We start from the raw sequence: 23691 nt of genomic DNA, 5'->3' as shown, positions 1-23691 counted from the left end.
TTATAAACAAATGGTGAAAAGTGCGTGTACATTACGTGCACCTCTGCCTACCCCTTCGGGGATATAAGGCGTGACGTTGTTTAGATTTTTTTTTTTCTTTAATTTGGTTGAATAGGTATTACGAGTTACTCGAAATGAGTTAAGACTTAGGTATGAATTAGGTTTTTTATTTCATTCGCATATCTACTTTAGTGGCAAATGATGGTAACTAGTAGAGTATCTTTGTTTTGTTTTGATGACGGGGGAAACCTTCAAAAGGGGCTTAGTTTTTTGGGGAGAACTAGGGAGTTTGAGGTTTTTACCTCACTAAACCGGTCCTGTAATTAGACCTGTTCCGGAGCCCTTATGGAGAAACGCCTGTTACGGCACATCCCTAGAGAGACACATATCTCCCATGAGTACCTAAGTACGAAATATGTGTGTATTTCGAAAATGTATAAGATTACTGTAAAGTGTCAGGATTGTAATTAGGTTGAAATGAAAACTGTTTTAAAATATTTCTCTCCATTTATTAAAAAAACAATATGCAGTTGTCATGCGTACAGCTTTTAACTTTGATTTTTAAGTGACCCACTATCTAGTTGTAGTTGACCGAAGGCCTTAGGGAATGAATTCAAACAAAGAGTAGGTACCTAATATTATTGAAATTGAAACAAATAAAAATGTGGATGGTATGCTGACATTTATTATTGTAAATACAGCAAGTTCCGACCGACTCGACCACTGATCTGAGAATTATTGTGTCGTGGTTATACCTGTAGACGTGACGAGAGCGTCCGTCGCCGCGGCCGCGATATCTATACAAAAATAAATTAAACAGGCTCCACGGCGCCGGCGCACGGCGTAGGCTGTCGACTTTACCTATAAGATATAATATTGCTACACTTGACAGCACACCTCCGTATATTACATCGCGTTGCTTCTGAAACAAATGGACCAAAATATAATTGATATCTAATAAACCATAATGATGTACTTGCACAACATCTAAACTGAATATGTGAAGTCAGTGAGATAAAGTGAAGTTTCCGATAAGTGTGTATCTATGTGAAAATCATTCAATTTCTCCCGCCGTGGGTGATACCGGCTACAACGAAAATTCTTCAATCAAATGATAATCCGTTAGTACTTGACCCCTTAAGCATTTTAATTATGGCACCAAAACTGTGAAACTAATAACTCCTATTTTATCCAGGGTTTAAATATACCATTTTGGGTGCATTTTCGGGAACATTATTATAACAATAAAGGGTTATAGATTGAATAGGAACATCCAGGTAGCTGCCGTTTACCGCCACACAATGTACCTATGGGATAAACGACCAGCCAAATACTTTTTTTTGATGTGAGGAAAATTATGCTATGGCTTCTCCCGCCTTGAGTGAGGCGAAAAGAAGCGTCAGACTCTTACTGACTAAAAACTACTCCGTTCCTACTCCTGCTCTTTGATTTGGAACCCATGGCGGTAATCTGACAAGAAGGTTCGACATCCACGGATCACCCGGATGTCCTCTGCGACGTGAGCCGCGCCCCAGTTGGCTGCCACATTAGTTTCGGCGCCCAAATAGCGGCGCCGTCGCCGCGCATTTCTTATCTGTGCACTTTCGAATTTGGACCAAAATGTTACTAAGCGTGGGTGATGTCCTTTACGTTTCCCATAAATATTTGCGTACATGTACTAGACCACTTTGAAGTAAAATACAGTAGTTACCATCACTTTAATTTTAATATTACCCTGAAGGGGATACCCTTTCCAATCTTCCCAATCCCCGATTCCCCAACATGCCTTAAATGTCTAACCCCCAAAAGGATAACGCACTTGTAACGCCTCTGGTGTTTCGGGTGTCAATGGGCGGCGGCGATTGGTTACTATCAGGTGAGCCGTCTGCTTGTTTACCGGCTTATACCATGAAAAAGTTAATTTAATCTTGTTTTATTGGACACTGTGTTGAGATTATAATATTTATTGATATAAGTAATTTATTTACCTCATGAGAATAATTAAATATACATATTAAGACGTTTAACGTTCATTATGTCTTACATAATGAACGTTATTTCTATAAAACCAATTAAGTAAATATTATTCCTTCCTTATTCCTTTCCATCAAATAATATAGTTAAATCGATAAATCATTTCAAACTAACTGTCCAAAATCGAAACAAACCTTTAATAATACATACATTAAAGCGTAGCTAAGTGTACTAGGGGGAATCAAGTTGTGCAATTCCGCCGCACACTCACCGAAATGTATCCGGTAATAAACGGATAGGCTTGCAACTTTGCGCCTGTGTTCGAGGCTTTGAAGCCGGACCACCACTAGCGCATCGTCAATTCATCACTGATGAGCTTCTTGGCATGCCTCTCGATGTGCTCTAGCGCATCTAGCTGGTATTTAGCCGACCCGTCCCAAAGGTGAGAACTGTTCTTGGTACAGGCTCAGCAATTGATTCGGCGTGAAGAATCGTCTCACCGTCCATAGGATTCCCAACTGCCTACCAGCCAAATAAGCTTTCGATTATATATTAGCCAAGTTGAGTGTATGCGTCAGAGATACGCCTAGAAGCTCAAGATGATCCGTTATCGGAACAGGTACATTTCGGAAAGTAGGAGCAAGCGGAAGTTGACTATCCAAGTTGACGTTTGGCGAAGAAAAGACACGTCTGGGTTTTGGTAGCGTTGAACTTGACCAAGTTGGCGTCACCCCAATCGGAGACCGCCTTCAAGGACGAGTTCAACCGTTCGATCATGGATTCTTTTAGAGACCGGATCTGTGTTCCGCCAGTCCGCGCATCGGACACATACCTTTCAACAACTGTGCTGTCATCTGCATACCCAAAGATACCGGGCTTAATCAGGTCGTTGATGTGCAAAGAGAGCGTCGCTGAAAGTACTGACCCCAGAGGGTTCCAGCGTTGATACCAAATTGGTCAGAAGAGCAGCCATCGATGACTACTCGAATTGACCGACACCTCAGGAAGTCTGCAATCCATCTGCACAGATCAGCGGCATCAGCAGATCCATGGACAGAAGGCTGCCGATAATGCTGTCGAAGGCTTGGATATGTCGAGCGAGACTGCTGGTGCCTCCCCGTGCTTCTATGGCCTCGCTCCAAATGTGGGTGGCATACGCAAGAAGGTCCCCAGTGGATCGTTTGCTTCGAAACCCATACTGCCGATCGCTGAGGAGGTCGTTACCTTTAAGGTATGCCAGGAGCCTATTGCTAAGTACACGTTCCATACTCTTGCAGTGTGGACGTGACGGAGGTAGGTCGGTAATTGTTAGGGTCGGCACGACTACTTTTTTTGGGCCCAGGTAGACCAACGTGCACGTTGGTTAGCGTCTACCCAATCGGCCCTTGACCAGTATCTAAGGAGAGGCGAAACAGACGTGTCAGGATGAAAGACAACTCAGGCGCATAGGTTTTTAAAACCACGACCAGGTTTCGGTCGGGTTCACTAGCCTTGTTAACGTCGAGATTAAGTCACGTCTTATATACTTCCTATTGTCACTTTGTCGCGCAAACGCTATGGAGAGAAGAACAAAAAGACTTAATTATCAATGTGTAAAATATTATGGTAGTGTATTTATCGAGCAGCGGGTGAAAACGGTAATATATATAATATGTGACTTGAACGATTGTGATGTATAAGAGAACGGTGCATTTACATCGTTAAACACACAGATTTATTTAACCCGTGGACGTGGACCCCAGCTGTATAAAGAGAATAATCCTAGGAGTTCCTGCGTGCTGCGTGTACGTACCTGGGCATGGCGCACATCTCGCAGGCGTCGGCGTGCGGCGCGTTGTGGAAGGTGCAGAGCGGACACGTCCAGACGGCGCCGGGCGCGGCCGCCGCCGGCTCGTCGGCCGCGGCGCGCGCCAGCTGCAGCAGCGTGGCGGCCGCGGGCTGCGCGCGCCACGCCTCGGCCGCGGCCGCGTCGCGCGCCGCCACGGCCGCCAGCAGCGGCTGCAGCGCCGCGGGGCTCAGCGGCAGCGCCTCGTTGGTGGCCAGGAACAGCAGCGCGTGCAGGTCGGCCAGCGCGTCCAGCGTGGAGTCGGCGGCCTGCAGCTGCGCCTGCAGCGCGCGCAGCGTCTGCAGGTGGTGCTGCAGCGGGCGGTTGGCGGGCGGGAAGGAGGCGCGCGGCCAGAACGTGGGCTCGGCCGCGCCCGCCACGCCGCACGGCACGTCCACCAGCAGGTACGCCACGGGCACGCGCTTGGCCGACACGCCCACCTCGTTACCGTACGCGTCCCGCTCCTGCAGACCGCGAACACGTTACTAACACGTTATGTCGCACCTCCATGTATATACAGGACGTCTCTAGAACTATGGATCGACTCGAACAGGAGAGAATCAATACGAATGGAGGAGGTCATTCTCTGTGAATGGCGGTCCGATCCTTATACGTCTAATATTATACTTTAATATCCTGATCACAACATTGGGTACATTTTATTAATAATACTTAAGGCGAGCGAAGCTGCGGGCAAATTCTGTAATAATTGTATTTTATTATCGCTTTTGTGTCAATTGTTGTACAGTGCTGACTGGATTATAATGAATCTCAGTACATATTATATCAATATTTTTGTTCAACTCAATCAAAGAGAAATCATTCTCTGGAACTACATATTTACAAAATTTGACATTTTGGAAAACAGGACTAAAAAGCTCAACAACGTTTGGCCTGTTTTGTTTTGGCCAGTTAAAATGATTTTCTAGACGTTAAGAAAGGTATGCATGCGGCAGGACAGTACGGCTAGAATACACGGGCGGTGGCGCTGACCTTGTAGTAGACGTCGGGCACGTACTGCTTGTCGGACGAGTCGCGGATGTAGCCGAGGTCGGGCGCGTCGCGCGTGGGCAGCAGGATGCCGTCCCGCACCAGGGCCTGGCACTGGCCCGACACCTGGTACCCCTCCAGGTGCACCTGCAGGTTGCTGTCGCCTGCGGACCGCGCGTTCTAATCTAATATTGCAAGCTGCGGGTCGTCCTAGTCCTCAATGTCTTGTCTCCACATTGAGAAAATTAGGACAATACGCACCCTGTTCTTAAGCACAACGCAAGTTCCCTTCTGAATAAAGCCCTCGACCTTAGATGTCCATTGATATTGTTAGCTGTAAGGTTACTATACAATGTGATAGGGGTGAGACTTCTAACCCGTTAAGGCTGAGTACTAGATCAAATTTTATCGACAAAAAAAATAATATGGAGGGTTGAACCCCCTCCCTCTCAAAATTATGGTTATTACGGCGCGCTTGATACTTTATGTGATATCAAAGGTTGTATGCGTCGTAGAAACAAAACGACAAACGGTAGCTAATAACCTTGGCAAACTAATTCATTACTTTTTACATATGTTTGATAATGTTTTGGTGAGAAAAAAAAATAATGTCTGAATTATTTTTACCGACAAATCGCTATTTTTCAATATTCAATTGGGGGTATAAACCCCCATATTACTTTTTTGTCGATGTTAGATGTAGTACTCAGCCTTAACGGGTTAGAAGTCCCGCCCCTATCACATTGTATATTGCAGGTATGGTTCATCCCTAATGTCATGTATAAATGGAATCAAAGGCAGAAGTGCACACATTTACCGCTGGCAACTGGCAATATGAAACAAAGTGTTACTGTGGACAGACTTCGAGAACAGAGAACAGATACACTGCTGCAGACAGAGCTGTTTTTTTTGATAGGACCATTCGTCGTGTAGCACGCTAAAATCGCTGACTACTTAGGAGGACAAATCCTCCTTGCCGTGGCCTCTAAGTTAAGGTTGAGTGCCAGCCAGGGTAACGAACGCAGATAGAGCTCACGCTACAACACTTGAACTCACCGGTGACACACACTGTCACGAACTTGGAGCCGAAGTAGCCGGAGGAGGCGTGGCGGCACGCGTTGGGGTGTAAGTTCTGGTAGTGGCCCGCCATGATGCACTCCTGCGCCGACAGGAAGTGAGTGTCCACGCCCCTGCGCACAAACACTTTACTCCATGGTACACAACACACGATACGTCCACCAACAACCACCAACATGGTGGCTGTTGGTGGAAACGGTCAGATTCGTCCAAGTCTCGCACCTCATCAGTTTTTCTACCGTAAAAAGTTAGTCGTAAAAGGCGGTCGAAATCGGCCTGAATGGCTTCGAGAAAAGGATGGTACGGCTGTGCCGCCTGTTTTTGCTCGACTTGGCGGGGGCACCGCCGTGCCGCCAGATAACAATATTCCAAAGAAAATACAGATGGATACTTATTTCTTGCGTCTACTCAACCTACCACCAGTTCCGTAAAATATTTTACGAGTTATCAACTAAGAGGAAGTAACCGACAAAAAGTAATGCCTGGCTTACAGCACGGGCTACCAGACGAAACTAGAACCAGAACTACAGCGGCAGTCTACCGCACTGGTTTGTGGGTGCAGGTACTCGGAAACCAACGTGGAGCCGTAGAGCGGAATTTGGAACTAAGAAGCAAAAAGCAAAAATTGGAAATGAAATGCCTGCCACTCAGTTTGAATTGTGAATTTGATATACCGATTAGTCGATAGGCAATTTCGTTTGGAGTATTATTTTAGACATTTCATATAAGTTTATCGAAGAAATAAAGAAGCGCACCAATTTAACGCATTCCCATTTGGCCATTGCTCTTTCTCAGAATCAAGGTTTCCGCGTGTCGAGCGGTGACTCACCGGATGTGCTTGACGGTGCCGGTGGCCACGTCCAGCGGCAGCAGGTCGGTGAAGATCCATCCGACGGGGCGCAGGCCGAGGCGCGCCGCCAGGTCCTGCAGCAGCGGCGCGCGCGGGTCGGGCGACAGGCTGACGGTGTCGCGCGCCGACGACTGCGGCGGCTCGTAGATGGCGGCGACGCGCGCGCGGATGCCCAGCGGCACGTCGGGGTGGCGCTCGTAGCGGCCGTACAGGAAGCCCACGCGCTGGTGGCCCGTGGCGCGCCAGTAGGCCAGGAAGCGCTCCACGATGGCGGGGTGCTCGAACAGCACGTTGTCCACGTGCCGGTACGGCTGCCGGTTCAGCGTCACGGCGCCCGGCTGGCACTTGGAGCAGATGCCCCGGGGCCATGGCGGATGCTCCGAACAGCCTGTAGTCCGACTGCTATTTTACTACGTCTAGTATTTTTTTTAAAACATCGGTCAGGGATACCATCGTGAGATAAGATTTTTAGGTAATTTCTCCTAAATGATAAATAAATGATAAATGATATTTATTTTTGCAAATAGGTTATAAAATAACACTTTTACACGTCAGTCTCTTAAATAACTAGATGAGGCCGGCATTTCCTATCCGACTACTCTGAGAAGAAATGCCGAAACAAACTCAGAGGTCATAGTCCCTAAAGTATTACACCATTTTAGAATCTTGATTAAATGCGCTAATTTTATAAATAAAGTGCTATCAATGGGCCTGTTTATAGGTTTTAGTTTACACAACTGTGATACTCGTAAAGTAGAGAGAAAATAAAAATCCCACCCAAAACATAAATGTGAAAGGCTGCCAAGTTCGATAATATTGGAATGCTTCGCCTATAAAAGAAGTGAGATCTAAATAAGTACCAAGTTCCATACACAGACCTCAGTTAAAAATGATATAACAAGTTGGCAAGTTTTCACACACTTTGTTATAAACCTACTAAACTAATTTTCTATTAAAACTTGCCAAGTTATATCATTTTTAACTGAGGTCTGTGTATGGAACTTGGTACTTATTTAGATCTCACTTCTTTTATAGGCGAAGCATTCCAATATTATCGAACTTGGCAGCCTTTCACATTTATGTTTTGGGTGGGATTTCATTTATTTTTGTAAGGTTTATTTTCTTTTTTTCTTATTTTACTTTACTTTAACTAAATACAAACCTTCGTAACGAATTTTAGGTCGGTACGACCATTGGAAGATATAGATATTTTTTTTGTTTTAGTTCCTTAGGGGTATGAATTTACACCTTCATTATTTTTGAAACCGACTCACACTTGGCCATTTTCAGATTTTTTCCTTTACCCTGACCTAAAGACCTACCTCCATGCCAAATTTCAAGTCAATACGACCATTGGAAGTGGTCTAGGTTTTTGATGAGTGAGTGAGTGAGTCAGTCAGTGAGTGTATAGTAAAAATAGCGATTTTCTGACGTCAATATCTCAAGACCTACAATAGGTACATTCATGAAATTTTGTATTTTAGATAAGTAAGTAGATCTCAACAGATACTAGAAATTTCATATGCGTAGATAAAATAGATTTTGAGTTATAGGTGGGTCGAACTTGGCCCGAAATGGTTCGTGTAATATAACCCACGGCCGGTGTGTCGGTTTTTTTGCTCGAACTTGGCGGACACACTGCCGTGTGTCTAGATCTATTTTTAATTGCTGTCTGTGAGAAAAACTTAATTTTCAGATTGTTTTTTAATTGTAGCAGATAGCAGCATTATTCAATTATTACAAAAACTAAATCAGAAATATTTGAATAATCGTGGTCACGCTAGTTGAAAATGTGACGAGGGGTGTCTGACTGTCTCTCTTACCGGAGCTGCGGGCAACGTAACAGGTTACCGGGGTCGAACCAGTCATAATCCGGATCAGCTTTCGTTACATTATATTAGCCCACACAGGAGATATTATGATGCACAAGTGTGTGTACAAACACAGGTGCACTCTCTGTTCCTTCGCGCTCTAAGCCCGATGGGACGGCAGACAGACACGGCCGGAGGTGAGGTCAGGCGCAGGACCTAGGGCTTTACGTGCTGTCCAAGATACGGGCGGAAAAAACTGCTTAACTTCCTGACTCTCGGCTAATATTGGTAATTTTATTCAGAAAATATAACGTTCTGGCCGACGCGGGAATCAAACCCGCGATACGTTGCACAGCAGACAGTCAACTAGCCACTGCGCCATCCACAGCATACTTGGTCAAACTCCGCTGTATTGTATTCAAGATGATATTCTTGCCTGCAATTGTGTTGGAAACAGATGCGCAAAAGACCAAAATAATGTTTATATAAATATAGAAATGATTTTTGTACTTCTAATTACACATACATTTGTTATCTCCTCCTCACCTGGTTTAATTTTGCAGGAGAGTTCATCTAGTGAGATGAAGTTGCCTGATGTAATTTTACGCAAGTAAGCATGAAACGACATATGCTTTATGTTGTGTTCTTTTAAATATCCCTCGTCCCAGGGCTCCAGTGGGGAGCAGTGCACGCAGCAACCTTTCGAATTGTGTCTGCATCTAAAAAATTAAATGTAAATTAAATTAAAAGTATGATGACATCTGAACAATCAGTTTAACCATGTAAATATATTTTTCTGGTAACTGTTACTGAACCTTGCGTCAGGTGAGCCTATGGCATTTGGACCACATAGATGAAATCATCAAAAATAATGGTTAAATGTAAAAAAATGCTATTTGTTTAGTGGCAGGGTTATTTTTCTTGATTGTTTTTCTGTGTGAAACTTAAAATCACATTACTCTTTTTGAATATTGGTACATAATCATCATATATACACTGCAACACTATGTGACGACTCAGTAATAACTAAAGAAAGAGAGTCACTGTGTGTGTGTGCATGTGCAATGGCAATAGGAGATTGGTTCTCTTCACATTGTTTTATTTACTTACTGATGCTGCCTAGTATATTATAGGTGATACTAAAAATCTGGGATATTTTTCATTAGCACCAAGCCTGGGCTCTTTTTGATACTTTGTGAGCATTGTCCTTTGTAATATTATCACAGGCCATGGCTGCAGCTAGCTGATATATTGTCAATATAAATTTAGGTCACTCACAGTTTCTCATCTCTCTGTCTCTGAATGCTACCAGACATGGGATATAGTTGCAGGTCCACCTCATCCTCCTCCACTGCAATTGGGCGAGCAGGTATGCTTGTAGCAGCTGGGGGTATCTCTGAGCCAGACGTTGAAGGACCTGCTTCTACTGGCTCTCCAAAAGGCTTATTGTTTTCATGTACCTTAAATTCAGTTTATAATGTACAATGTGATTTGACATGATTTCCATTAATTTGATTTTGTAATATGTAACTACTTAGGTAATTTTAATGTAAAGTATTATTATTGTGTTTTTTTTTTATATTTTGTAATCAAACTATATATAGGTAAATATTTTAATGGAGTTGCACATGTGGTGTTCTTGTAACTTGTACTTCAAGAACTATAATGTTATTTATCATATCTGGCTGACCACTAGACCTGTACCTGACCACTCGTAGAAGGCTGATCAAATAGCACTGCACCATTGACAGGGCTGAGATATAACATGTCGCCGTGCTGTAGACCATAATCGCGGAGACGACGAGACTTGCTAGACGTGATCTCTTCTTTGCGCTGTCGGTCCTTGTGTAATACGAAGGCGAATGTGTTCAGATGCAGGCTCTCGTACACGCGTTCAAACAACTGTGCCGTCACATCCGTGTCGGACATTTCAACGCGCGTGGTACCTTCTGCTGACTGCACCCGTAGTATCTACGGATTAAAACATTCAATTGCAAATTCTGCTACGAACAATACCACTGCTACAAAAAAACGCAAAGTCATCACAACGTAACCTTTCAGCATCTTAATTTAAGTTTGCTTTTGAACTGCCATAATGTAACTATTTCAAACAAAAATCCAAAACAGATTTTTGTAGTAGCATTTGAATTTTAGGAGACTGACAAGTATATAAACAGAAACTTGTAATATTTGCATCGAATTAACAGTTCTTGTGTTGAATTGCTTACTATTAACATTCACAGAACTGGTTGAAAGTATGAAATATAAATAAGATTTAAGTACCATTTTCTTGGATCCTGACATATTATCTTGATTTGATATGATGAGTAAGTAAAATAGTCGCAAAACACCAACAATTCACTGACATGACACCATGACATAACAAAGTTCCTTCTCTTTGGTGACCAGTTGAAACGTCATAATGACATTTTAGGTGTGACCAGAAATACCGTAAGTAAAGGCAGAAATAATTACCAATATTCAAACATATAATATAACATAGTGAAATAGAACATACTTGACTAGAGGGTTATCAAGTTTTAATAAAAAACACAAGTATCATATCCCTATTCTTTCCAGTACTTACTTGTTTGGACGTATGTTGGTAGGTACCAAGGTGTGGCGTGACATAGTGCCAGGCTGTTTAGTGGTGGCAGGCCACCAATCGACTGCAATTCGATGAACAGAAATTAATAACAAAAGAACTCAATAGACCTGCAGCCTAATGGTGAATTTAACTAGCGATATTACTTACGAAATAGTAGATAAACATTGTTTATTTACTTAAATTAGCTAATTTTTATTTTTATTTAGTTTGCCAACGATTAAATTAAGCCGAAATGCTTGGCTGGAAACACTTCCATCTATAATAATAGTACTCTATGTGTGTGCACCCTAATAATTTTTTTTTTTTTTTTTTAATTAAACTTTGCCCCACACTAGGATTTTCTCCTGTGTCGTGGATGCGTTTACAAACATACAAGTTCACAAACGCATGACACCCAGACCCGAAACAACAATTTGTGGATCACACAAAGAGTTGCTCCGTGCGGGAATCGAACCCGCTACCCGTTGCACGGCAGCCAGTTGCCCAGCCACCGCGCCAACCGTGCAGTCAAATAAATAAATATACAACATTTTTACCAGTGAATTTAAAATCAACGAAAACGTAGACAATTATTGGGTCTTCCGTAGATACAGAAAACTACTCTGTCTGTGGAGTAAATTACTCTGTCTGCGGATCTTCATTATCTAACTTGCTAAATTGAACTATTTATATTGTAGCACTAACCCGAAGTTTAGGTCGTTCAAGTAAAAGAAGACGTCCTTACAAAATAATCATTTATTTATTATTTATTTATTTATCCTTACATTACATCTATCATTACAGGCACACCTAATGCGATAAATCAATGCAGTATAAACTTAAAAAAATTAAATAAACCAAAACCAAATAATAAAATAATGAACATAAAATAAACTTAACATTAACTTTATCCTAATATGTACTTACTTACTAACATTTACAAATTATAGGAACTTTTTATCATGATATATTTAGTTTCTCAAACATTCTATTCATTCTATTGTATTCCCTACTGTATTGACTACTGTATTGACTGTATTTCCAAATTTTTGTTTCAGGAGCATTGGTATATATTTTTTTCTTGTATGGCAATATATAGATAAATGTCAATGTTCAAAAATTGGTTCAGACAGAAGTTATGAAATGTCATAAATGTCAGTGTCAACATTATTTACATTTTTTTATTTACATCATTGCATTTACTTGACATCTCATCATCATCCCATTTACATAGGTACATATTGTTTACGTAGTTTCATCATGACATGGCATGATAATATGAGTGCGATGGCTGATGATTCATTTTCAAATTAAAATGTCTTCTATAAAAGTTTGAAGTAAGTAATTTCATCATTCGAATTAGTTTCCTTTGGGGTTTGGGTTTGTGATTTCATATTGAAATTGAGTAGTCACAAGGTACCAAAAATACATTATCTGCTACCAATAATAATCTGAACAGGTATACGTTTCAATTGCTTTCCTAATAGTAACACGTAGAGCAGGTGAGAAACAGATAATAGTTACGTCGATAATAGGTATAGGTAAATCACCTTGTGAAATCAGTGATATATAAGAACATCAGATATTTATTTAAAAGTGTACATAAGTTACTGTTTACGCTCTATCTGCGGCTGCGGGAATGTGTACCTACCTGTACGAAATTTATGTTGGAATGTCGTGTTAGATGATTGTGTTGGCGGTGTGTTATTTATAAATGATATTTCTGGTGTAGGTTAGTCGTAGTAGATCGTAGTCTTAAGTTCCTGTAAGTCGTGAGCGGTCGATCGCACGATCCGGTATTCTTGCCAGAGAAAGTGGTGATAAACTTCTTTGCAGTGCAAGTTGTGCAACAAATCTTTGGATGATAATCATTTAATTGGTGACAAATATTATGTATGTATTAAGCACATTATAATTACATGGTTATTATTATTACAGTGAAACTTGGTTAAGTGGGACCTGGATAAGTGGGAAACCTCCATAATTGAAACTTATGCAGAGGTCCCAACACTTTGGCACTGAATTACCTCTGTTAGTGGGACGAGGTAAACCTCTATAACTGGGATTTGTTCTTTCGATTTATCATCATAGTTACCACTATAACTGAGACAGAGAGTTAATTTTATTTGCATAAACCTCTGTAACTGAGATAACATTGTTTGTTTACTTATTCTTATTCTACCCACAAATTCCACGCGTAATTCCAAGTACATAAGTACAAATTTAGAGCTTCAATTACCTTCAGTTTTAGTTTCGCTTTACTATCATACAGATGTTTATTTGAAAAATGCCAAAACGAAAGCTACAATCGTTATCATTACGTGAAAAACTGAAGTTAATATCCGTTTATGAAAGTGGGAAGACACGAGAAGAAGTTTGTGCTGAATTTAATGTGCCAAAATCTACTCTTTGTAGAATAATTCAGAGTAAACATAAAATTGAATCCCAATGTTCTGAAAGACAAGGAAAAATTAAACGTGTACGTTTATCAAAATATCCTGAACTTGAACAGTGTTTGCTAACATGGGTTAAGCAACTTCGTAACATAAACTTTCCGGTAAGTGGACCGATGATTAAAGAAAAGGCACAAGATTTAGCGCGAAGGCTCGATATTCATAACTTTTGTAGCAGCAATGGTTGGATGGAAGGGTTTAAGAAAAGAAACGGTATAGTTTTGAAAACAAATTGTGGAGAAAGTAACGCTGTTGATGTTAACAAATGTAGCCAATGGATTGAAGACCTACCACTTATATTACGCAATTATTCTGCTGATGATATTTTTAACGCAGACGAAGCGGGTTTATTTTATAAGTGTCTACCTGATAAAACTTTTACCTTAAAAGGTGAGTCTTGTCATGGCGGAAAACTTAGTAAGGAGCGCATTACAGTACTTCTAGGTGCTAACATGTCAGGAACTGAAAAGTTACCTATCCTATTAATCGGAAAATCTAAGTTTCCACGATGTTTCAAAGGTGTTAAAACTTTGCCTGTGAATTACCAAAATAATAACAAGGCATGGATGACATCCGTTATTTTTTCTGATTGGTTGAACAATTTAAACCAAAAAATGAAAGCCCAGAAGCGAAAAATTTTAATGTTTGTGGACAATTGTACTGCTCACAATAATATGCCCGACCTAAGCCACATTAAACTCGTGTATCTGCCTGCGAATACGACAAGTAAATTGCAGCCAATGAATCAAGGCATCATCAACAATTTCAAATTGTATTACAGAAAAGAAGTTGTTCGTCATGTTATTAAATCGATAGAAGACAATCAGTGCCCACAAATCGATGTTCTTCAGGCGATGAGGTTTGCTAGGAAAGCTTGGTTTTCTGTGACCGAAACTACTATAGCAAACTGCTTTAAAAAATGTGGATTTAAATCTGAATTAACTGTAGCTGAAAGCTTACAAGAGGAAGACGAAAATTTTGGAATTGATCTTGAAGATTGGAACTTAGCCATCAGCAACGACAATAATCAACAGCCAACATTCCAAGATTTTATAAACGTCGATGACGGTTTAATAGTTTCAGGAGAACTTAATGAAGGCGATATTGTTCATGCTTTCTCGTCTTCTTCATTGGAAAATGAAGAAGAAGACGATGAAAAGAGCGCGGAAGTAAATTTAGTAAAAATCTCTAAACGCGAAGCAGTAAAAGCACTAGAAACTTTACACAGTTATTTTGAAATGTCATCAATTGGTGACCAAAGCATATTTGATAAAATTTATAACATCGAAAAGCACCTGATGGCTGATTCTTCCAAACGACAAACTAAAATGACAGATTTTTATAATTGATACATTCTGTTTCCATATTGGTACATATTACGTGTAAAAACGTGTTTGAATATTTTTGTTGATTACATTTGTATGATTACCTTTAAGTACTATATTTTTTTATTAAAACTCATTTACTTACATATTACGTTATTTTATTTAATGATCGCACCTGTATAACTGAAATAACCTGTATTCTCACCACTATTAATGGAACCCTCTGTAAATGAGACTAATATTTATTTATACCTGGTTATCTGAGACACTGGGTAAGTGGAATCCTACTAATATTATAAATCCTTATCTACTTCTTCTACTTCTTCTAGTCTTCTAATATTATAAATGTGAAAGTAACTCTGTCTGTCTGTCTGTCTGTTCCGCTTTCACGCCTAAACCAGTAAACCGATTTTGATGAAATTTGGTACAGAGATAGAATAGACCCTGAGGAACAACATAGGCTTAACGTTTTATTGCAAAAAATAGGGGCGAATGGGTAAAAAGGGGGGATGAATGTTCATATGGAAATTCGTCATTTTTAAAGCTGTAACAGTGAAACTTTGTATTTAGACACTTTGTGATAAACGGAAGAACATAGGCTACTTTTTGTTGCAAAAAATATTGGAGAATGGGTAAAAATAGGGGATGAATGTTAATATGCAAATTCATCATTTTTAAAGCTGTAACAGTGAAACTTTGTATTTAGACACTTTACGATAAACGAAAGAGCATAGGCTATATTTTATTGCAAAAAATAGGGGAGAACGGGTAAAAAGGGGGGATGAACGTTCATAAGCAAATTCATCATTTTTAAAGCTGTAACAGTGTAACTTTTTATTTTAGACACTTTATGATAAACGAAAGAACATAGGCTAGAAAAAAAAATACATTGTTGATTAAAGGCGTAGAATGGTTGATAGAGGTGATTAATGTTTGCTTTTATATTCGTCATTTTTGTTAATACTGTTGTCTGTGGCTTCACTCGTGTTCGATTCGTACCTACCTATTTATTTTAATCGCCAATATCCCTACTACCGTACTAATATTATTAATGCGAAAGTAACGCTGTTTGTCTTGAGGTTACACCTACACGAATGTTTTTTATGGAATATAGCAACGAAACAATGTATTTTTTTATTGATAGGCTAAGTATAGGATATATGACTGGCTACGTTTCATCATAATATCTTTTAAAAATGCTAACAGTAAGCTAACAGCTCAAGTAATTCAGATTGTACATGATATATAGCAGCATTTAGAACACCAACCACGCGGTCGAAGTCGCGGGCAAAAGCTAGTACCTCTATAAGTGAAACGACATTGCAGGTCCCTTGATGTCTCACTTAACCAGGTTTCACTGTATTAGGTATATATAGTTTCGTTTCGGTTAATTTTATTGCTCTGCTTGTGTATAATAAATGTTTTTTTAGAATACTCACACATTAAATATTTACAACTAAAGTTATTGTCATTTCAAGTTTGATTTTTTTATTGTATGCTAGTAGGTGCTGACTAACTAGGTACTTTCCAAAATCGCCAGTATTTTATTGTTAAATTTGTTGAATTTAATTTATGTATTTAGGCAGTAGAAGTGATTGAAAATTATAAAAATATTATTTATTTTTGAAAATGTAATAAAGAATAGTGAACATAGTAATTGTGGTGTCAACTGCACAGTTGGAGCAGTGGCTGGTTAACAGATGCTGCATAACGTGTGGTGGGTTTGATTCCCATTGTTTGTTTTTTAATGCACCTGTAACACAGGAGAATATTTTAGTGGTAACAACATACATAACTATTTTCGAGATAATGGTAACTGGATGGTTATTTCATGCTTTAGAATACCTGGGCAATAACACCATGGCTGAGCAGGGCATGGCAGTGGAGCTGTACATATATGATCTTACTAATGGACTTGCCTCAATACTCTCACCATCTATACTGGGTAAGTAATAATATTCATTTAATTCATTGTTATATAACTAAAAAAGATGGTCTCTTTTGTCAGGTAATTGCCATGTTTGCCAGGCTCCATTCCCGGTTTGCACAAAGTATTCCAAATTCTGACTTCTGGAAAATACACTATAGTCTTTTTAGACTGTGGGTTTCATAATGCCCAGTGTCTAGCAATCAATAAATCATTATGATCACTTCTCAGTCTTATTTTGTCTCAGTTCGTCTATAAGCTCCTATTCTATAAAAAATCAGGCTCGTTATTATATACTACATATAACTGGCAAAATCCCTGTACTGTGTACTCCTCCCTACCCTTTTGGAGGATAAAATACATAATGATATGTACATAATACATATATCATTTATCCAATGTGATCTTGAAATCTTCTAATCAAACAGCCTGCAGTGCCTAAATACCAGGATGTACCAGTACAACCAGTATGTGTTGCCAGTTCATATGGGACCAAGACATGGTCCCTAACTTCTGGCCTTTTAGGGATACTCAGAGTTTAGTGAGCAATGAAGTTTCTTTACACGACAATATCCGACTTGTAGAAATTTACCAAACAACCAGAGTTACCGACATAGAATGAAAAATCTGCAGGCTAAAGTGGCAATAGGCAGGTCACATCACTCGAAAGATAATACACCAAGAAAGTACTTGAGTGGCGACTGCAAACCGGAAAACTTAGCGTGGGCAGACCTCCCGCTAGCCACGGGGAGCCAATGGCTGATGATGATACTGATCCAATATAATAATTTAGCTGTATATTTTATGTATGTAAAGACTGATCTGTAAGATCAGAAATTGCATACATTTCCTATAAATTATATGTTGGTATATCACCGTAAAGTAACAAGAACCACAAGTTTATATCCTAGGAAAATTATAAACTTGTTTATTATAAAACGAGGGATTACTATTTTACGCTCTAGTTGGACGAATAAGTCACGCTTTCCTTCTCCTTTCTCTACTTGAAAACTTAGAGAGTACGTAAGAACGACTAACGATTTGCATGAGAAAGATTGAGTTTGTGATTTAAAAAAAAAACTGCGTTTAAAAATTCAGCCATACGAAGTGGGTGCCATGTCTATACATATAATAAATCTGTAGAGGGGTCAATTCCGTACATTGAAAATATTGAACAAATAAATAACAGGGGGTGTTACTGGATCGATATCAAACCCAAATATGTGATTTTTTTTTGTCTGTCTGTCTGTCTGTATGTTCAGGCATCATGTGAAAACTAACAGAACGATTTCAATGAAACTTGGTATAATTATACCTTATTATCCTGGGCATAAAATAGGCCCAAACTCAGGGTAGTTACTGTAAGGGTCTGTTCACACAGACCGGTGAACTGGAAAGGGTTCCAGTTCCACCAGTCAGGGGGAGGGAGTGTAACCTATCAAACAAAACAAAAATTGAAAATAAACCTTGCCGGTGAACAAATAAAAAAAAGCAAAGAATGAGGTGAAATCTAAAAACCGAGCAAGTGCTCGCCCATGAAGGGTTCCGTAGCAGTAAGTAGTTGACATAAATATGACAAAGTTATAAAATAACCAGATTTCTCATAGTGTTTGAATGAACAAAGTTATATTAGCGATAAATACACTACCCAACACAAAAAGAATTATTCAAATCGGACCAGTAGTTCCTGAGATTAGCGCGTTCAAACAAACAAACAAACTCTTCAGCTTTATAATATTAGTATAGATTTTTGAAAATGTATTATTTCATAAAAACTAATAATGATAATTTCGTTCAAACCAATTTTAGTTGAAAGTTTCCATTAAAATGTACAGCATATAGTTATATGTTTAGTTTTCCCACTCTCTTATTTTAGAGGGGGGCGGGGGACACTCATTTTTCCACTTTGGGAGCGTCTATCTTTCAAACAATTGTTTTGACGTAAAATCGTATTCGCTAACTATGGCTATCATGGATAAGTAAGGTGAAAACATTTTTTTTGAAGCAGTTCCTTGTATGGCATAACTCTTAAACAAATATATATTTTTAAATTTATTATTTTTATTCAAAATTCAAAGAGCGGTTACCCGTACCGTAGGTATTAGGTATGTCATCTACCTGCTGCGGAACCCTTCATGGGCGAGTCCGACTCGCATTTGGCCAGTTTCTGGGATTAAAACTACCCCGTGTCCGTTTTTCGGCCTCAAACTATCTTTGTACTAAATATCATTCAAATTGGTTCAGGGCTTTTACTGTGAATCTATAGAGACCCGTTTCCATGGAAAGTTGACCGAAAGTTGTGGTTTCATATTGTACAGTTTATATAGTTGATTACCAGGTTAGTACCCTTGGTCGCTGACGTAGACGTATCGGCAGCTAGCAAGTAACAAAGCCTCTCTTCAAAAAGTTTATGATTCACTTCAGTCACAGACCACACCCTATGTAGTATGTGTAGTAGTAATATTTTGTAATTCAATCCTTTTACAGGGCGTCAGATCGAGGGCGTCTGGCACACTGCCGTCGTGGTGTACGATCGGGAGTTCTTCTACGGCGGAAGCGGTATCACTAGCTGCGCACCGGTCAGTGCCTAATTCACTATCACTGACCTCTCATTACAAATTATAGCTGACTGCACATTACTTCTATCTCCGATCAACAGCCACGTCACGCCTTTTATTCTCGAAGGGATAGGCAGTCCCATGTAATAGGGAGCGAGCCTATTAATACTGGGTACAATTCCAGACTTCGTGCTACTCTGAGAAATTTTCGAAAAATCTAAAAAATACCCAATAACCATTTGAACCATTGTTAGGAAATCGGCGGTGGTGTCTTACATCCAAGGCATATGTAAAGGTACCGTCAACCCCGCGCCTCACCTCTCTCCTGTCGAGTTAGACTGCCGTCCCATTTCATCGAATTATGATAGCGAGGGAAGTAGGTACTCGTGTTGTGCACTGTAATATCTGCATAACAGTCTGTCTGTCTCACTATTTACACTACAGTTAGACTAATCAGTGTTCGGAATCGACCGGGAGACTTGATTTTATTAGTAGCACTGACTCCACAGTGGACCTACACGACACAATCTCAAAGGTCTCATGTATGGAAAGGTCATTGGGCACCATATACCTTTGTGCAAAATACAGTGATAGCAGCGTGTGCGCCCACGTGACGAGGATAAAAAAAAATATGTGTTATGTTATCCAGGTCATGGTCCATCCGTGTGCCAAAATCCCAAAATAAATCTGTTCTTATGTTTTGCGTGAAAAAGTATCAACCCTTATATTTCTCTACTTATTCCAAATACTGATACGAACATCACGATAGTAACATTATATAAACAAACTTGATCTTGTTTGTTTATCTATACCTTTTTTGAGTATACATTAGCTGTGCCCGCGACTTGGAACGCGTAGTAACGTTTTCCCGCGTAAATCTCGATCCCGCGGGGATTCTTGGATAAAATCCGATTTTGTGTTCCGCAACTTCTTCTTTAACGAAAGTTGGTTTAATAACCTATGTTTCCATGTCAAATTTAAATGAAAAAATCGATAAAAGAGAAAATAGTAATACCTATGGACATAACGAAAACTATGACCAAAACGAATCATACTATGTAAGTACTTTAATTAAATTCAAGAAGCGGCCATCTTGGATTTACATTTTGACTTGAGAAAGGCTATAGGCTATAAAACATTATGCTATGAGTATGACTAATAAGAGCCGAGCAATGGGTCGAACATTATATATATACGAAAGTAGCTCACGGCTGTCACTTCTTTATGCCTAAAATACTTTACCGATTTGAATAATTATTTTTTAGACGCTTGCATGTTCCTTACTTGGCACATTCAGCTAAAGTAAGCTAATCTGCGCCAGTAAAGTTGTTGATATTGATATTTCCTTCACCGTTACTGTGTTGTGTCTAAATAAAAACGTCACATTGGTACTCTCATGCATGGGCAGCGGCGTCTTCACCTCCGGGCCACCACGACACAACATGTCACCGCAATATTGTGAATATGACGCAAAATTATGTCGCAAGTTGATAAATTTGCGAAAATGTGGGCGTAAAATAATACAATTTATCTCTTGTGTAGAATCCTACGAATATTTATAGACTAGCGGTTATTTTCCGGTGACTTTTTATTATAACATAAAAAAGTCGTCATGTCTAAAATCTGTTGTTCCCCTCTGAAAGCGGGTTCAACCCGGGTACGAATGCGCGTCGCGTGGCGAGTTGTGTGCGTAGTGTGTCGTCTGAACTAGCTGCAATCGTCGCGACGTGGGCAGTGCGAGCCGCGCGGCACCGACCGCGGGAAAGACGCGCACAAATTAATGTAAACAGTTTATTTCCGTGCGCGGCGCGGCGCGGCGCCAACATGACAATAACGGAATGCAATTAATATACGTAATCTGTGCACTTTACACTTATTACGCATGCATTTGCAAGTCTGCACTCCCTTTTGCTTGTTAGCTTATAAGACTCAAAGTGTCATACCATTAGTTCCGTACCCAAAGGTGTGGGAGAGCCATGCTTCGGCACGAATGAGCTGGCTCGACTGGAGTAATATCACGACCTTATAGAAAACGACGTCATTCCGTTATATTTCCCCATGTGAGTTGTGAGGTTACCAGAGGCCCAATTACCCTCACGCCCTCACCTCAATCTCTTCAATTCCCGAATTCCCAATCCTCAAATTCTTAACCCCAAAAGGCCGGTAACGCGCTTTTAGTTCCTCAGGTGTTTCGGATGTCCATAGCTGGCTTTGATTGCTTACCGTAGTTATCATCAATTGCTCCATGTGATAGTTTGCCGGCTTATCCCAAAAATGAGTAAAAACTATTACCAAGACAACGTGACAACAAATCTCTAAACCGCTTGGCACGAATGCACTTTCCTAGTAAGTTAAATATAATAGGTCAATTCCTTAGTCGGGCAGTGACTGGGAAGTAGGATTGTAGGTACATCTATGTATTAATAGACAGTGCACCACTGTCCCCGCGTGAAACCGGAGAACGAACTTGGAAAATCGTATTCTTTGTAACATGTTCCACACATCAATAGGTTTGTGGACACCGTGCATTCTAACTAATACAGACTCAACGGTTGGCGGGTAAAAGTGTAAAGAAAGTTAAATATTTGCAACTCAAAGGTCAACGCACAGCCAAAACCACTGGAGTGATGGAGGAGAGTGAACCATGGTTTGAAATATGCCATGCAGGTAGATGTTTTGACGTAGGCATCCGCTAAGAAAGGATTTCATTATTTCTACCCCCAAGGGGATAAAATAGGGGATGAAACTTTGTCAATTTTAAACCGATCAGGCTTTGCATGCATAAGTATAATGTATTGGCTTAAGCTGTAAAATTATATAATAAGGCTTCTATGACATAAGAATCCTCTAAGAAACGACTTTGATAAAATCTCCCGTCAGGGGTAAACTGATTTTTTTACCAAACCCCTGAACCTTGAAGCTTAGATAATACTAGTATGGAGTGCCACCCTTTAATTTTTAAATTTATTAATTTTTATACACAATTCGAATAGCTGTTACCGGAATACTATACTGTTTCAGAAAACATACGGACGGACAGACAGACAGACATGACGAATCTATAAGGGTTCCGTTTTTTGCCATTTGGCTACGGAACCCTAAAAAGTCATTAAGGTTCCTAAAACCATTTTTCGTCAAAATCTATATTGTTTGAAAGACAGACGCTTCCAAAGTGGAGTGTCCCCCCCTCTTACTTTTAAAATAAGAGAGAGAGAAAATAAAAAAATATATATGCTGTTGATTTCAATGGAAACTTTCAACGAAAATTGGTTTGAACGAGATATCATTATTAGTAAGAAATAATACATTTTCAAAAAACGCAAATATATGTTTGTCGTTCATACAAACACTATGTAAAACCAAGTTATTTTATAACTTTTATATTATGTCATCTACTACTACGGAACCCTTCATGGGCGAGTCCGACTCGCAGTTGGCCGGTTTTTATTACTTTCTCAACACGCTATCTCATCATAGTGTAAAAAATATGAATTAGGCCCATGGCACTTCATGGCATGGTAGCATATGTACATGGTGCCTTGTAACTCCACGTATTCCTCTTGTGGTGTGATAGTACTTGTGCCACTAATTTCTAACAAAACCACGATGCCCCTATATGCTAATAAGCAACATTCCGACGAGATAAGGCTCGAGGATATTTTATTAAATCGCTGTTCCGAATACGAGTAATGTAAGGCACGCTTACGATTGCAGGGCGGTACGCAGCTCGGGCCGCCGCACCGCGTGGAGCGCCTCGGCGAGACCTTCGTGCCCTTCCAGGTGTTCAGCGAGTACATCCAGGGCCTGTCGACCACCACCTACAGGTGAGTGCGACCTATTTATTACCTTCCTTATTACAGAGTGAGTCGGGCGTGGGCTCGTCGTGCACTACGCATTAACATCAGTCAGACCGAGTAGTAGCAGTGTAAGTCAGACCAAGATCCCTGAAACGGACAACCATCCAGGAATGGGTTCCATTACTGGATCGGGCAACGTATTGCTGGGCTTTTTTCGGTTTTTCGAAAATTTCTCGGTAGTAACACGAAGTCTGGAATTGTGTCCAGGATAGGCAATAGGCTCACCCCCTATTACATTGGACTTATAACACACAATGGTGAAAAGTGGGTGTACATTGTATAGCGACATTACGTGTCGTAATGTGCATGTGCACCTCTGCCTTACCCTTCGGGGATAAAAGGCGTGACGTTGTGTGTATGTGTGTGTGAAATGTGGGTGTACGATGAAAGAAGTTTTTTTTTTTTGCAAACACGGTGCTCCACGTCACTTTTGTCTTGTTTTCGTGGGTGCGTTCAC

General features: G+C 40.1%; 2 protein-coding genes across 12 annotated transcripts in view; one reads left to right on the top strand and one right to left on the bottom strand.

The window, feature by feature from the left end:
• Positions 1–487: 487 nt before the first annotated feature.
• Positions 488–10966, bottom strand: LOC118264773 (nuclear protein localization protein 4 homolog). Of its 2 annotated transcripts, none has more exons than XM_035577401.2 (9): positions 10811–10966; positions 10232–10498; positions 9806–9987; positions 9074–9246; positions 6696–7104; positions 5846–5979; positions 4793–4953; positions 3767–4263; positions 488–922 (listed from the first exon to the last, which is right to left on the bottom strand). In XM_035577401.2, the coding sequence occupies exons 1-9, from the start codon at positions 10829–10831 to the stop codon at positions 907–909; spliced, it is 1860 nt and encodes a 619-aa protein (XP_035433294.2). In that variant the 5' UTR covers positions 10832–10966; the 3' UTR covers positions 488–906. The 2 variants fall into 2 exon arrangements, with proteins under 2 accessions (XP_035433294.2, XP_050560891.1); XM_050704934.1 differs by having other exon boundaries at positions 488–919.
• A 1297-nt stretch (positions 10967–12263) lies between these two features.
• LOC118264555 (tigger transposable element-derived protein 4) overlaps positions 12264–23691 on the top strand; it is a 31977-nt gene continuing 20549 nt past the window's right edge. For 5 of the 10 annotated variants that reach the window (XM_035577095.2, XM_035577099.2, XM_035577097.2 and 2 more), the window contains exons 1-4: positions 12286–12451; positions 16733–16837; positions 19307–19398; positions 23092–23201. In XM_035577095.2, the coding sequence (XP_035432988.1) occupies positions 16753–16837; positions 19307–19398; positions 23092–23201 (287 nt within the window). In that variant the 5' untranslated portion in view covers positions 12286–12451; positions 16733–16752. Of the gene's footprint in view, positions 12452–12643; positions 12814–12839; positions 13008–13052; positions 15039–16732; positions 16838–19306; positions 19399–23091; positions 23202–23691 lie in introns of those variants that run through there. The other 5 variants (XM_035577094.2, XM_035577093.2, XM_050704938.1 and 2 more) reach the window with 5 other exon arrangements.

Source organism: Spodoptera frugiperda, chromosome 26 (assembly GCF_023101765.2).
Source record: "Spodoptera frugiperda isolate SF20-4 chromosome 26, AGI-APGP_CSIRO_Sfru_2.0, whole genome shotgun sequence".
NCBI lineage: Eukaryota > Metazoa > Arthropoda > Insecta > Lepidoptera > Noctuidae > Spodoptera > Spodoptera frugiperda.
The sequence above is the reverse complement of the archived record's forward strand: the minus strand, read 5'-3'. Positions and strand labels throughout refer to the sequence as shown.